Source organism: Somniosus microcephalus, chromosome 5 (assembly GCF_052327205.1).
Source record: "Somniosus microcephalus isolate GS21.2 chromosome 5, FLI_Smic_1.0, whole genome shotgun sequence".
Classification (NCBI taxonomy): Eukaryota; Metazoa; Chordata; class Chondrichthyes; order Squaliformes; family Somniosidae; genus Somniosus; species Somniosus microcephalus.
The window spans coordinates 37,075,138-37,092,260 of NC_140991.1; the positions used below are offsets into that span (position 1 = coordinate 37,075,138).

At 40.0% G+C, this 17,123-nt stretch overlaps 1 protein-coding gene across 8 annotated transcripts in view; it reads left to right on the forward strand.

Moving 5' to 3' along the window:
- The window catches only part of rbm33a (RNA binding motif protein 33a), a 170,792-nt gene that overhangs the window by 78,327 nt on the left and 75,342 nt on the right, over positions 1 to 17,123 (forward strand). For all 8 annotated transcript variants that reach the window (XM_085987527.1, XM_085987530.1, XM_085987533.1 and 5 more), the window contains 4 exons: positions 6 to 64; positions 5,639 to 5,762; positions 6,008 to 6,327; positions 7,626 to 7,796. In XM_085987527.1, the coding sequence (XP_085843653.1) occupies positions 6 to 64; positions 5,639 to 5,762; positions 6,008 to 6,327; positions 7,626 to 7,796 (674 nt within the window). The remainder of the gene's footprint in view (positions 1 to 5; positions 65 to 5,638; positions 5,763 to 6,007; positions 6,328 to 7,625; positions 7,797 to 17,123) is intronic.

The window sequence follows — 17,123 nt, forward strand, 5'->3', positions numbered from 1 at the left end:
TGCAGTGCCCTTGATGCCTACGCCAAGCCAGCCGAGGCCTGCTGTGGGCCCCCAGAGATTCCTAGTGAGTAGCAGCTGCTTCCCTTTGTATTGCAATATTGATTGCACGTACCTCTGTAAAGTAGTATTAACATAGTAATTAAATACCAGCAAAGCTAAATAAAGTTTTGCGAATCTGTAAACATTGTTGGTAGTCTGCACAGCTGGAGATGTTTGATATGAGCTTTATGCTGTGATAGGTTTGGTGATTTTACTGTAAGCTCTACAAATGTGAAAGCGACAGGAGATGTAACAGGGACTTCATATGATTTAAAAAGCAAAATCTATTAAAATAGATAAGGCAGAATTTTGCTTTATGAACGTACTGTCTTATTATTTTTCAAATACAAGAGAAGAGATACTCCCACTGTTCCATTTGGTGGTATTAGTCAAGGTCAAAGGGCTTGATTAAATCCCGTGTATTAATTTAGTTCCTGACATTTCATTGTTATATCTACATGGTTTTGCATTTGCTTTTCTTTTAGGTTTGCGCATATGCTTTGAGCTTCTCTAATGTACGTCTGAATCAGTGGTATTTTGCAAAATATATCTGGGTCATTCCTATTGACCCTGAAGAAATTACAGTATTTAAACATTAGAATTCCATTGAATATCCAAATGCTACTGCTCTGTAAAATACATTTGCAACCCCCCCCCCAAGTTACCTCAAATCCAGTCCTTTTTCTTGTGAATCAGGATAGCTGGTAGAATAACAGTAAACAAGAGCAGATGAGCCTATACAATTTGCAGGCAAGATTATAATGGATACAGAGATAAAACAGATCAAGTAAGAGAGAATCCGTAGTATGCTGTAGTTATTGTTCAGAACCATGGAGAGTTGCATTGTAGTCTACAGGGTACAAGACATCAGGTGGTGGTGATTGACACTTCCTGGGTAGAGCTTCTCATAGCAGTTTATGCAAATTGAGTATGAACAAGGTTGCTGCAGCAAATTACATTTCATTTAGGTTATGGACCTTGCTAAAATGAGGCAGAGCTGTGTTCTGAGTAGTATACGATTTCAGCCTGAGCATTTTGTGTTTTCAAGCCATGTTTTGGAAAGCCATGTAATTATAACCTTTATAGGTGGTAAAGGAATGATGGGCATTTTCTCTCATCAGATCTTGGGCAGAGGAGAGCAGATGCAGTATTAGATACCACCAGCTGTCAAATACTGTCAGACTGGCGTATACAGTGCACAATTTAAAATGCAGGTGACATAATACCAAGCAACTTCCATTTGCCACCAGGCATCTGATTAATCATGATTAGCATACATTATCATACTATCAAATTTAATCATATCCACGGGTTTCCATCTGCAGAGCTTGATGTAGCTGTACAGAATATGGTTTGGATTTGAGGGGGGTGTGTGTGTATGTTTTATGTATTTATTTGAAGATCAGGAAATAATGAAATTTAGATAGGATATAAAACCTGCCTTTTTTAATACAAAATATAACGGTATTTTATATATGGCAGATCCTGTTCATATAATGGCTGGTAACATTGCAACCTTCGATTTATTTTGAAGAAATATGCTAGCAGCTTGGGAATAAGTGGTCTTATCCCAGCATTCCTGGTGACGGGGATGGGTAGGAATTTCCATCTCCTGATTGAGGCCACTCACTACCTTCGCAGCCTTGCTGAGACTTGGTGTTAAAACTCGGTTCTCCATTTACCTTCAGTTTTCTGCATCTGCTGCCGTTCCAGAAAGAGAGTTTCAGAGGATCAGACTAAGTAAAGGAATTCTCTTTGCACCAAAGCCTCTTAAATTATAACAAAAAAATAGAAGGTGGATTATTTTTCTCATGAATACTTGAAAGTAATGCTATTGTGCAGCCTTGCTCTGGAGCAGCCCTTCAGATTCTTGCTGTTTTAAAATATTTTCTAGTGTAATTCCGAACTTCATAAATGCAATAGTAATTTTGCCAACGGAAAACTAATCTTGGGATAAATAATGCATTTTTAAAATCAAGTGTTTGTTGAAAGCCAGTTTATTATTGCCATGTCTGTTTATGGTGAAGACATAATAACGCATGTTAAAGTTTACTACGCTGTATTTTCATTTTTTTTTAAAAAACCCTCGGTGTGGGAGAATATTTCTGATTTTGTGAAAATAAAAATTAATCTGTGCTCCTCCAGTGGCTCGGCGAGTTAAGACTGAACCATATAGGCCAGGGGTATCTCCGATCAGTGCCCAGCTTGTGTGCAGATAGCTGATCTCTGTCAACAAGGTTGCAAGGTACAGTTGGCCTCCACACCCTAGTTACTGAGAAATAAATGGGCCAAGATTTGTAATTGTTACGGAGCAGCCTCAATTGGAATTGCACATGTGGAGATAATTTGGCTTCACCGTGATGTCCCAGCAGTTGAATGGCCTGCTGACACCATTGAGGCTCGTACAGGAATAATAGTCACTTAGATGATGTACCAGAGGGTGACCAGCTTCTGTGGAATTGCACTCAGCAAGGATTCTGTGTGATTGGGAGCGCAGGAGAGCAAATTGGTGTGAATTTAAAAGAAATGAATCAGTATTTTTCTAATGATGCTTACAAAATTTACCAAGAATAGAATATCTGCCAACTACGCATGTGGTGTATAGTTTACCAAAGTTTAAAAAAAACAGAGGGCTTCAATATTTTGATATTCCCCTAGCTGAGGCTCAAGATAACATAATCAGAATATTAATATTCTGCCCAGTGTTCTGTGCAATATACACATTAAAAACAATTACCCACATGGTGTGTTTACAAGAAAGCTGGTAACTATAGACCCACAGCATAGAAGGAGGCCATTCAGCCCATCGTGCCTGTGCCGGCTCTTTGAGGTAGCTATCCCGTTAGTCCCGCTCCCCTGCTTCTTCCCCCATAGCCCTGCAAATTTTCCCTTTTCAAATATATATCCAATTGTCTTTTGAAAGTTACTATTGAATCTGCTTCCACCACTCTTTTTCAGGCATTCCAGATCATCATAACTCGCTGCATAAAAGATATTCTTCTCATCTCCCTTCTGGTTCTTTTGCTAATTATCTTAAATTTGTGTCCTCTGGCTACCGACTCATCTGCCATGAGAAACAGTTTCTCCTTATTTAGTCTATCAAGACCTTTCATAATTTTGAACACCTTTATTAAAATTCCCTTCAGCCTTCTCTGCTGTGAGGAGAGCAATCCCAGCTTCTCTAGTGTCTCCATGTAACTGAAGTCCCTCATTCCATGTACCATTCCAGTAAATCTCCTCTGCACCCTCTAAGGCCTTGACATTCTTCCTAAAGTGTGGCACTCAGAATTGGACATACAACTAAGGCTGAACAAGTGATTTATCAAGGTTTAGTGTAACTTTCTTGCTTTTGTACTCTATTTATAAAGCCAAGGATCCCATCTGCTTTGTTAACAGCCTCGTGAACTTGTAGTGCCACCGTCAAAGATTTGTTTCTGTGAACCCCCAGGTTGCTTCGTTCCTGCATCCCCTTTAAAATTGTTTATATTGCAGCTTGTCATTATTCCTTCCAAAATGAACCACTTCTCTGCATTAAATTTAATCTGCCTTGTGTCTGCCCATTTCACCGGTCTGTCTATGTCCTCCTGAAGGCTGCGACTATCCTCCTCACTGGAGGTAATTAACATCAGTAAAACTATCATTAGTAGCAAGAGTATAATTTTTTTTAGAATTTAGTCTTGCGTATCAAATTCTCTAGCTTGCATTCTGGTGCAATTGTATATAGGAGAGCAGCTTAAAAGACTTTAAACTTCTCTGTTTGAAAAGGCAGCTTAGTGAATATAGAGCTTAAAATGGTAATTAAGGTTAATGTGCCATCTTCTCATTTTTATTTATATCTTTTTAACATTTGCAAAGTGTGTGTACTTGAATTATTAAAATGAAGACTCCGGCTTAGAGATATGCAGTGAAATATTTACAATAGTTGCTTCCAACTCTTCGCCCTCATTAGCTCATCGTGAAGCAAAGGTAGTTTGGATAGAAAATTATCCTAGTGTGAAGGATATTTAAATTGTAGGCTAATTCTTAAATTTCAGACTTACAACTGTTCTAATGAACTGTCATGTGTTGAGTCTCAGTAGGCTTTACACTTGGTTAATATAAATGAGCTGGAGTTAACATTAGCATTTAGAAAGCAATGGTTATAGTTATGCTTTTTTGCAAATGTGGACCTTAAATAAAGATCCAAGGGATCCTGTATTTATATTTATATATTTCTAAAATATGATGTAGCTATACCTAAAAACAAAAATATATATGCCCGTGGGATGTCTCTGGGGTTAATAACCACTCTGGTGTGTATAGCTTCTGTGAATGTAAAGAGATAGGCGTACAGGCTTATTCATGACATCTTTTTTTTCTCACGAGCGTTTGATACTGTCACTTCTGGTCTGGAAGATAAGGGGATCTATATCCACTAACTGAAGATCCTTCACTGTGTATTGTAATAGTAATGCAGGCTGTATAGCAGTCATTTAATTTACTTAGGTTTTGCCTTTTTTCTCCAAACAGTGACAGTCAGTTGAATTAACTTGTGCTCACCCACTATATCAGATTTATTTTCACGTATAACTATTTTACATTTTAAGTAGGATTAATAATAAATGCCTGCCTTGAAGATGGACACCATTAATTTGTTGAACAATTCATAAGATTTCAACAATGTTGTTAAGGTATTTAATTAAAGGTTTTTGTGACTATACAGCTGAAGCTATTGAGAAAGCTGATAAGTGGTACAATAGCCATTTGATCCTCTTGGTTGACTGTACCTTCTTTCAGTAGTTGATTAACTTTTTGTTGAGCACCTTATGTGAAGTTTTAGCTGTTTTACCATTGTAAGCGAGTGCCATCATTCCATATGAAAAGATGGATTACCATTGATAACATCATATAATTAACACAAGGTGGAAAAGCAAAAGCACAATTTGTATAAGGATCATATGCCAAAGAAGGTTAATTTCTTAACTGGGAAGGGTCTATCCAAGGATAAAATGAGAAAGCCAAGTGTCGTCTTATTCTGCAAAAGGATTAAAGCAGCCTTATCTTGCTTATTTTCTTTGAGAAGGGTGATAAAAACTGTGTGTGTGTCTGTCTGCGGTATGTGAATGCAATGTATGATGAGCTATTCACAATGTATAATGAATTGATGACACAGACAATCCTTTTGCGCTTCTGCAGAAGTATTGCTGATCAAACTGGTGGAATAATTAACCCTCTGCTCGCTCTCTGAATCTATACACATCGGGTTTCATTGTCCTATGCTTTTAAAAACCATTAGAAGCAAATAATCACAACTTAACTTTCCCAATCTTAAGAGAACCATGGATGAATTAGGAATTGAGACTGTAGAAATTTGCTATGTCAAATTGATAAGATCTGTAGATTACATTGAATTCCTTTAGGACTGAAAATTGATACAGCAATCTGGTGATCCGGGGTGGCCTTCAATTGGTTTGTACTGATAGTGTGGACTAATTCATGACTGATCAGATGTTGGGTGTCCTAACTGATCTGAGAAAATGATTTACGATGAGCCAGATCTCCTAGTTTGAAAGAAATGATTCAGTGCAACCTTATGACTACTGTATTATTTCATTATCAGAGCCCTCCAGAATTTCAACCGCCTATTCCAGTCCCTGCTAACTTTAATCAGCCACCCAGGCTACCTCTTCAGGAGCCATGGAGAGGACCACACCCTCAAGAGCGAGAACCCTTCTTCATTGGTGGTAAGAAACTAGGAAGTATTTTTAAAGGCAAAAGTAATTGAAAAATTGTCGGGGTTGCAGAAAGTATATTCTTGGAATAATACAAATTATGAGCAATTTTAAAAATACTGATCTTGGATATTCAACTTTGTTATGCATTCTGTAATAATTAAAGGTCTTGCAGCGAAAGTATTAGTTTACAATGTTAGAGGAAGTATTAACTCAGCACAGTTCAACACCAAATTAATGCATGTTTGAATTCACAGAACCAAGGTTCCAAGGACAACATATGTTTGAGCAGCGGAGTCCTCCTCCCCCACTTATGAACAATCATGCTATGTCTTTGCAACCTCCCATGGTGTACAGCCATCCAGGCCCAGGTTTCAACCAGCAGGGGCAACATCACATGTTTCCAAGGGAAGCTCCAATAAGGACTAGTCTTCAGCCCCAGGGTCATATGGGGATGCCTCCCTTTAACCAACCTGGTCCATTGAATCCAAGACCATTCATTCCTCCAAGACAGCAATTCCCACAAGGCCCCGGACAGCCATTCCCACCATCACCCCACATTCAACAAAATATGCAGGTATGAGAAAAGCTCGTAAGTAAGTGAGTAACCAGAATAATGAGGATCTAGCCTTCGTTCTGGCAGTTATGGTTAGCAAAATATACGCATTAAATGAAGATTTTGAAATAGTATCTTTTGTAGGAGATGATAGTAAGTTATATACTTGTGCAGTAAGCTTGTGTGAAAGATGGTATTTGTAATGTGCAATATACCAGCAGGACAATTAAAAATAATGCTTTTTTGATGTACCAATTTTTAGATGTTTGTAGTTATTAGCATTGCGTGCCAAAATTCGCATCCTACTAGGTGATGAGCGTTCAAATAAGTGACTATGGCCTCCCTACTGTGTGCCTGGAAGCGTCATCTGCTTACTGGATTTGTATCGCACATGAAATTAATGTTGTGTACTATGAAATGCTTGGGGTGCATAATTGAGGAAGATAGGGGCGCCCTCTACTGCTTAAATGATAAATAGAGCCCAGCAGTTTAATACAGTCGACTGATATTTGGGCTGCTTTATGCGTTTTTAAAAATTTGAATTAATTAAGTACTGCAAATAACACAGGAAAGTATCAGATAGTTCAAATTGAGTGACCTTGAGTTAAAAGTAGACTTTATTGAAATATGGCCGAAAAACTAATGAAAAGCATTTTTTTTTGCACAAAATAGAAGTTTGATAAACTAAAAGCTAAGTATGTAGTGTAATATTTAATCACTCAAAGATTACGTAGCATTTGTATTTTTGTGAATTGAACAATAAAATGTTTGCTATACACTTTGAATAACTATTATAGGTATGATTTTTGAAAATGTGGATGTGTTACTGAACATTATTGCAATATGTTCACGGTAGCACTATTTGAATATGTGCAAATTATATCCACCGTTTTAACCAACCTTATGTCGAGGCAATAAGCAGGCACGTTTGTAACCATATTTAAATATTAATGCAAGTGCTTACTGAACCAGGAATAAGTGAAAATAATTGGCTCGAGTTGATGTGGGATGGGTAACTGGCTGTTTGGAGAGGGTAGAGAGAAAGTGACCGAATCATCGTGCGATTTATGATTGGACACGAAACTTTGCCTGCTCTTGGAAATTGTAGCAAAATGTGCAATGGGTCAGTAAAACCAAAACTGGTTAACCCGCTGACAGACTGTTGTACACAGTACTTGCTGCACTTGAGTAATCAACAAATGGTTTTCTCTAATCTATATATCTGCTACTCTTTTAGGTGTATATATATTTCTTGCACAACGGAGAACATGATTTCCTCGTATTGGAATATTAACCACATACTTATTTCTACCTTTCAGCCACCCATGCAGCTGCAGCCACTACCACAGCACCAGAATAACTGTTCTCCTCAGCCCATCATTCCTAATGCTCCACACCAGTTTAGGCCACACTTACAGATTCTCCCTACATCTGTAAATGACAAACGACTTCAACGTCCACAGCGGCAGAATCTAATGAAGATTCGACATGTGAGCACCATTTCCTTTTTTAATTTTCTCGTGTCATAAAGTGGAAAATCCTAATTTTAAATTTTGATTTGATGGCTATTTAGTTTTTGCTTTTATAATCTGCCTATGTGCTTGGTTATCCTGGAAGCAGAATTCCAGCAGAGACGGTGTTAATATATGGTGCTTTATTTGGTGTGCGGCATTAGGGTTATTACCAGTGAGAAATTATAGTCTGGCTTGATTTAACTATTGGTGGCCCGCAGCCACCCCATTTTCTCTGTGCAAAAGAAAAAATACTGCTCAGGAAAAAGTAGAACTTTGATCAAAATATCTATCAGATTTACTTCAGTTCAGTAGTTCTGCCCTGTTGTTTGCTTAGCAGAAGGGAAGTGACGTTAGTGGAGTTGTCCTGAAAAATCCTGACTTTATATCATTGTTTCATGTGGAGCCTCCACTACTGGAAGTGGTCTGCAGTGTAGTGCATCCAGACGTAGACTGCAACATTATTACCCTGTGAGCAGTTGCATCCTGTGCAATCTGTCAACTATCAATTGAGGCCCTTGTTCTGTGGTTAGCCACAAGTTGCAGAAAACAAACAGTTTCTGGTAATTTGCCAGTCAATCAAGCTTCATGGCCTGCAGCTTCAGGGCATCTAAGGCTGAACATAATATGAAGAACTGTGAACCTGACATACAGTAAAAGACGCAAGAATAAAAATCAATGCAGGCTTATTGGAGCATAGGAAATTTTAGGAATAGAAAAGGTCATTTGATTCAATCAAGTAACCCCTTTTTAGTTAGTCTCCATCTTCCAGCTTTCCCATAATCCTCTCCTGTTTCTAATTCATTTATACTCTTCACTTCAAAAGCCTTTCCTTATTTCTTATCTCTTTTAGCCATTGTGTGAAGTAGTCCTGCCTGAATTCTGTGTCCCCTAATTTTTGAAACCTTTGTCATTGTGAACAGTTTGCCGAGATCAGTTTCACCAATCCCATGAGTAATTTTGAGAACTTGTATTTGGCTGCCTTGAAATCCTCCTTTTCCAATAAGAACAAGCGTAACGTCAGTATTTGCCTGTAACTTCAGTTTGCTGCACTGCACCCTCACAAAAAACACACTCTGCTTCCTAAGTTAAGATGACTAATGCTACTGAGTAATCCAGATGCGGCCTACCCAGAATCTTACATTATCTCTTGATTTATATTCTGTGCCTCTGCTAATGCACTCCATACCCTTTTTTAAAATTACAGCAATACACTGGGCCATTGGTTTAAAAGATGTTTCTACCATAGCACCCAAATCCCTTTCCTGTTCAGTAAACTATTCTATTCAATTCAACATTGCATCCTCCCGTACTATTTTATACTTGTCTGTATTTGCCATCTGCAGACTCTATTTCCTAACCATTTTAAATCTTGAATTTGTTTGCATTGTAACTTATTATTTGGCCTGCCTTCAATTTTGTTGTTGTCGGCAAGTTTGCAGATCTCACTTTGAATAAATTCCCGAGTAACTGTTGCGGCCACGTTTTCCAGTATATATAACAGAGTATTGGCTTTCTTTCAGTTTTAGTAAAGTTCTCACTCTCTGTATTTTATATATATATATTTCCACCAAGAAATGTTAAACCATTCCCTTGAATGTAGAAAGAATACATTAAAAATACAAGTGGTAGAGGTTTACAACTTGCACACCAAAATAGTTAGAAGACTATCACCTGGTGCTGAGCAAAGCTAGCACCCAAGAGTCTGCAACAACCTATTCACCTTTCCAAATGCCTCTGTTACACGTTGACATCACCTACATTTCTGGCCGTTCTGTTCTACAAATCCTCTCGAGGGAAGTGCTGCCTTCTAAGACAGTATGTTGATGGGTCAATATTTAAAGTGCTAGTTATCTGGATACGGCTCAAATCTGATTCGTGTTCCTTTACGTTATGTTGAAATTTATAACTGGAGAGTATAAAATTAAATTAGAATCCGATTAGCAATATGTTTTCAAATTATCAGCAACTTATAGATGACTTGGGTAGCACACGTGCAGTTTTACTTTACATTGAATAATGCTGATAAACTGCACCTGTATCTATTCCAAATTACCATCTCACTCATTTAGAAAGAAGTTAATGGGCCAGAAATTCGGGTCCCCACGGGTGAGTACGCACTGGGTACTCACGTGTAGGGCCAACGAAAGTGCTGGTTTCGTGCATGTGTGGGAAACCGGAACTTCTATTCCCTTGAAGTAAGGGGTTCACAGTTCGAACGCGTGCGCCGGAGAGGCAGCGCGTACGCCTGGAACTTCCGTTTTTTTTTTTTACATGTTTCTCCTGGAGGGTAAGCCTCCAGCAGCTATGCTTTTAAAAAGCAGTCGCAAGGCCTGCTTTTAACAAGTTAAGTGGTGAATTAAGTAAAATTAAAACATTTTTTCCACAAGTTTATTATTTTTAAATACTTTAAAGAAAGGTGTTTATTTTTAGCCCTGTTAAAAACGAATTAATTTTTTCAAAAATTTAAATTATTGTTTAAATGTTATTTTATGTAATTTATAGTTATTTTAAAAATGTGATTAAAAAATTTTTTTTTTTTTGGAAGTTTTAGTTGGGTTTTGGGGCCGATTTCTATTCATAGATTTGACAGCTCTTCCTGTCAAATCTACGAATAGAGATTCCCTGCTACGATTGGCTCTCCATGGCCCACATGATCCCAGGGGATGCTTCGAACTAACTGCGCCCCTGGGGTACACAAGCACTGCGCGCTGGCATCTGGAGCAGGCCCAGGGTTGGAATCACCCAGCACAACGGCCAGCGTGCTAGGTAAGTGCTGGTCGGGGGCTTGCACCCACAGGAAGCCTCCGACCCGAATTTCTGGGCCAATATGCTTTGTAAGCTTTAAGGCGCCTGACACTTGGTAATGTTTATTAAATTGAAATTGTTTATTGTGTTGCTGAAAGGCATAGCTACAAAACCAGCAAAATAAAAGGAAAAACAATAACCGTTGGAAATCTGGAATAAAAATAGAAATTGCTGGAAATATGGCAGGTCAGGCAACTTTTGTAAAGACATAAAACGGAATGATGCATCAGGTGTGTACCTGTCATAACTTGTCTTTTCCCTTTCTAGATGCTGACTGATTTGCATATTTCCAACATTTGTTTTTATTTCAGTTGCAAAATCAGTTGGAAACATTGTTGTGCTTATTTTATGATTTTTGATGGTATGCCTACTCTTTTGAACTCCAAGATCTTTCCCAGGCTATGCAGTTCCTTTAGTTGAAAGGGTGCATTGGACACCATACTCCCAGATCACTGTTCGGGCCACTTTGGCCAGCCAGCAGGTGTCCTACAGAAGCCTTGTGCAAATGCTATACCCAGTTTTTTCCATCCTCCCATGAAAAGAGGAGTGTGACTAATGTCTGCCTCCCTGTGTAACATGTCTGAAATTGGTAGCTTGCTGGGGGAGAGAGGAACGGTGGTGGTGGGGGGCGGGGGTGTGTCACGTAGCATAGGCCAGAGGACCCACTGGCTTGTCTGGGTCCTCTGAATGCTTGCCCCTCTTCCAAGGACTCGTACGTGTCCCGGTTACCCTGAAGCAGGATCAAGCGGTGTTGACTGGTTTGCTTAAAGCATTTCATGACCGGTGGGCACCACTGGATAAACCGGTTTTCATTGTGAGAATAGAATACTATTCTAAACTTGCACATATTTTTAATTTGTTGTGAGCCAATTGTAAAAGGGAGCACTTGTCAGAAGTTGACTCTTATTTTTGTGGCAAATGTCACATATTGTGTTCACAAAAAATAAAGCAGTAGCTTGAGAGGGATTTAGATGCGCATATTAATGGTACCAGGGCCTGCACATATTGCTCAGCAAGAGTACAACTGCTCGACAGCCTATACCAATAGTATTGTTTCACTTTTGTTGGGGAGTATGGATAGACTCTGCTTCCATTAGCATGAAATTGACTCATCTTGTTGAAATAGCAATAGAAAAAAAGCTATTGGGCCAGATTTTGCTGTCAAAGTAACCGTGAGGCTAATGGCGCTCGCCGTTACTTATATGTAAATGCTACAGCACACGCGAGGAGTAGATGTGCGGTTAAATGCCAATATCCAACAGTTGCTACTTGTTTTGTGCCGCTTTGCCGTTAGCTTCGCGAAAGTGGCATTTTACTGTCTGCCTTGCCTGCATTGAATTTCGTGAAATTGCTGCATTTGTGTAGTAGATACGATCTAAACTTGCCACAGAAAGTTAATCTTGTCATTTCAAGTGTAAACACTCTTTTTAATGAGGTGATAATTGTTTATTACTGCCAATCTCTGACACTGAAAATTAGCACATACAAGTGTGGAGTCTTATTACTTCAGGTATTAATTGTTGGAGATTAAAAAATTTAATATTTTAACTTTTCTGTCTCTTTCTCTCAATTAAATCCTTCTTTCCCTCTTTATTTCTCTTTCTGTACCTGATTTGACATTGATTTCACCCACTTTAATTTACACTTCCATCTTGGTCCTTCCAACGTTTATTTCTCAATCTTTCAATCTGATTGGTTAAGGAGATACACAGTTGGTTGCCCTGTTTCTGTCGCTGCGCCATTATCCACTCGCACTTTCAGCAATTTAGTGAGCAAAAAAAATTTGAACGGAATGGTGCTGGGGCAAGTCTAATTAACGGCAGACACCGCTGGATTACCGATACAGCAAAATCTGGCCCATTGTGATTATGCGAGTGATTTTGAGACAACCAGAATTAAAATGAAATCACAAAAGACCGATGGTAGAGAAAATTGATTAACGGCAAGGAGCGGAATAAATAAATAATGAAAGGTATTCAAAAAATGGGCAATAATTGAAGGGAAAGAAAGGCAGCAAGAAAAGAAGTAAGGTAAAAAGAACAAAACAAGCACTTTGGAGTGGATAGGAACAACAATTTGTATTTATTAGCGCCTTTAACGTAGTAAAACATCCCATGGCGCTTCACAGGAGCATCATCAAACAAAATTTGACACCGAGCCACATGCAATATTGGGGAAGATGGCTAAAAGCTTGCTCAGAGGTAGGTTTTAAGAAGTGTCTTAAAGAAGAGGTAGAGAGACGGAGAGGTTTAGGGAGGGAATTCCAGAGCTTAGGGCCTTGGCAGCACGGCCACCAATGGTGGAGCGATTAAAATTGGGGATGCTGGAGGCCAGAATTAGAGGAGCACAGATATATTTGAGGGTTAATCTCACTCCATGTAAACTCCCCAACCCATACCCATGGCCACCCCTTTGACCTGGCCATCTCACATGGCTTCGCTACTCTCATTGTTTCATCACAGCTAATACCATCTCTGATCAGTTTCTTGTATTGCTCTCCACCCACGTTATCCCCCTTCCCCCTCCCAACACTGCTTCCTTCTGTGTTTGCCCCTGGAAAAAACACTCCTTATTCACTTACAACTGCACTTTGAAAATCCCAACTGCCTGGCCTTTGGCCCTCCATTCATCACCAAGGTTTCTGCAGCTACCAATCTGCTCAAGCACCCCCTCACTTCCAGCTTTGATACCCTAGTCCCCATTAAAACCATTACTCTCTCTCACCCTGGCCATTCCCCCTGGTACAGCCCTCATCTTCACTCCCTTAAGTCCAAGGAATGCAGACTTGAACGGATATGGTGGACAACTGGTCTAGCCATTTACCGCCAGATCTGGCTGGACCACAGAAAATACTGTCTGGTACTGCTGTTGTCTGCCAATACTGCTCACTTCCCTATTCCAGGATCATTTTGGAATGCAAAAGTAATACCTTTTCTGCAAACCGTCTTCTTAAACCCCTCTCCTCCACACTCGCCTCCAACAAGTGCGAGTAGCTCATGGACTGCTTTGTCACTAAGATTGCGAGCATCCGATCAGCTGTCTCTGCCACTTCCCTCCCTTCCCCATGCCCACCGGGCCAAACTTCCTCTAAGGTTCCCTTCTGCCCTAGCCCTGAATGCGCATCTTTCTCCAGCTACTCTCTGATCTCCCCTCATGCCCTCTCCAAGCTCATCTTGTCCATGAGACCCACTTCCTGCTCCCTTGACCCTATTCCCACTAAGCTGCTGACCATCCAACTTCCCTTCCTGGCTCCCATGTTCGCTGATATTGTCAATGGCTCTCTGTCCTCGGGTACTGCCCCCTTCTCTTTCAAATCTGCCGTCATCACCCCTGTCCTCAACACAAAAAAAAAAAAACCCTTGACCCTTTTGTCCTTGCAAACTACTGCCCCATCTCCAACCTCCCTTTCCTCTCAAGTCCTTGAACGTATTGCCGCCTCCTAAATCAGTGCCCATCTTTCTCTGAACTCCATGTTTGAATCCCTCCAATCAGGTTTCTGCCCTGCCACAGTACTGAAACTGCTCTTATCAACACCTACTGTTGTATTTTACTGAAATCCTAGTGACAATGCTGCTTAGTATGAAATGTGTATTCATCTATACAGTAGCTTGTTTTGATTAATTAGTTTAGTTGATTTGTTACTTTTCTTGTCATTGCCAGAACCACCAATTTGCAATCAGGATCCTATTAGATCTTTAATTTAACACAATTGTCATCTATAACTTCAGTTCAAAATATGATTTCTGGAAGAAGCATTCCAATGAAGCCTTGAGTTTTAAAAACACAAATTAAAGCACTTGCATCTCCTTTAAATTTTAAAACTAGTAAGTATATAGAAAATATAATCAAGTTTTCTGTTTATGCTGAACGCAAAATTCTGCACATAATTAAACATTAATGATTCACCATGTGTATACGTGGCCTTTGTCATCTGGTAGCTTGGGCAGCCTGCAAGTTGCCAGAAATTATTTTGTTGTTGCGACTTGTTCTTAATTACAGAAGAATGGCCTCGTAACAAATCAGAGGCCCAAATTTTGCAATAGGTATAACAGTGAGGCTATCCACGCTCACTGTTATTATCGAGAAAATCGGACAGCGACACTTGTCCTGCTCCTTCACAAGCTTCGCTACACCAGTACCTTGCTGAGAGACTCGGCATTAAAACACATGAAATGGCATGAAGTTGCAGTTCTTGCCCACTAAACACGCCAGAAAAAGTTGGGGCTTGTGCATTCAAGTCTAAGTGAATTTTTAATGGCATGATATGTCTTAATTAATACCAAACAACCTCTCTGGCCATGAACATTTACTTTTATAAGTTTCATTCCTTCAGATTTTAATTATTGTTGGAGATTTTTAAAAAATTAAAATTTAATTTTTACTTTTTCCTTTCTGTCTCTTTTATCTCTCTCTCTCAATCCAAACCCTTTCACTCTTTATTTAGCTTTCAGTACATGAAATTTACATTGAATTAAATCTTCCAGTTTACACTTCCTGGTTTAGACTCTGGCCCAATATTTACTGGGGTGGGATTTCCAAGTGTGGGGGTGTGCTTCCTGTCATCCGGAAGCCAGCCTCATTGATGGGCTTGGCTCTCTGTCGGACGGAGAATGCTGCAGAGGAGGCTGCAGCCGGAGGAGCAGGCAAGTTTGTGCTGACCGGGGTGGGGGGAAGGGTGGTGTAACAGTGTGGTTTGGAGGGTCGGGGGTTATTGCCGACGGGTCAGAAAGAGATGGGGGCATAGTTAGGGAGGTCGGGGAGAGATTGGAGATGGGCCGGGGAGCGGTCGGTGATCGTGGGGATGTCCAATCACGGGCGGGGTCTGGGGGGAAGCACTCCTGCTCCTCCTGGCCCACAGGCAGTGCTGGAGAAGCTCTTGCCTCTTCCGTGCTGCAGTCGTTGCCTCCCTTTAGCTGCCGGCCAGCGTTCAGCCTGCAACACAGATAAAAGCTTAGGCACGCAGCCTCATTAAAATATTTAAAATGAGCAACCCGCCTCCAAGGAACAAGTTGGTTGCTCGCCCCTGACCCGTCTTCATTAAAACCGGAAGTGGGCGGGTTCAAGCTTGTTGAGTTTGGGTTTTAGATTTTTTACATTTTTACTTCTCACCCGACCCAAACCCACCAGTTTTTGGGAGTTAAAATCCCCCTGCAGGTTTGAGGATTCTTCAGTCTGATTGGTTGAGGAGACATGCTGTTGCTTGCCCTGTCCCCTGTAGAGCGCTCTGTGCTGAAATGGTTCTCGAAGTACCGAAGTTGCTGCGTCGAAGCCCACGAAAAGTCTGTGGGCAGCTGTAAGCGTAATGAATGGCGAGTGCCATTCCTTCGTCGCTTACCGCAAAATCCGGGCCAGAATGTGATCGCTTATGTGGTGGTAATGTGGCAAGTGGTCTGTCACTTAATTTCACAGGCTCTGCACTAGAAATAAATGTAATATGAAATCAGGATTTTTCTGACAGCCAGAAGCATCTTTTTTCACATTGCGATGAGGTCTCCTTGAATAGGAATAAAACACTTATTTTTTCCTTAAGATTTTTTTTTGATAGGAGCTTTAGGAGTGATTTGTAGGACACCCACAATTAATTTGAGCCATTATGTCCTTGCTTTAACATTTTTGTGTGGTCTTTTTAAGTTGTTAAATGGTTCTCCTCCTTAAAACCCACCTTTTTGACCAAGCTTTTAGTCACCCCTCCTAATATCTGCTACTTTGGCTCAGTATCAATTTTTCTGTTTATGCTTCTGTGACGCACTTGGGAATATTTTCTACATTAAATGCAAGTTGTTGTAATAAAGTCAGTTTTTTTTTCCTGAAGCATTAAAGGCTAATTTGTCATAGTTTTATCATAGTTATCTATTTCTCCAGTGGCCAGTGGTGTATTATAGCAGAATACTCATCCATCCCATTCATTATCTACCACATCTTTTATGTTGAATCTTCGTGCCTCCCATGGATGACCTGATAACTTGAAAATCCTGAGCTGGTGGCTTGACCTAGGCTGTGAATAATTTGCAATTGTCTAAGCCTAATTGCCTCTCCATGTGCACTGCATGGCCTCTATGCCTGTGGAAACAACCTATCTAAATTGTTTTCTATTAATACCAACAGCCTGTCCGGAAATAGTACCAAGCTGAAAAAAATATGTAACTCAAAACATTTTTCATTAAGCTCTTTTCACAAAAGCAAATAAATAGTTAAGTTTGAATTGCTATCTCTGGCTGCTGCAGATGAAAAGATTTGTTTAAAACCTTAACATATCAGCTAAATGGATATGATTACCTCCAGTTAACATAACTTGACATGATCACTCTTTTTACATAGTCAGTTTACACCCATGTCTCTTTGGTTTCTTTCCCAATGTTTCCCCTTTCATGAAGGCTCTGACTTTTCCTTGGGGCACAGGTTCACAGGTACAAGTATTCTTACAATTCCCCATCCAAGTTCTCATTTGCGAGTTTAGACAGTGTGGGATGGATTTTAACCATCGCTGGGTGGGAGAGG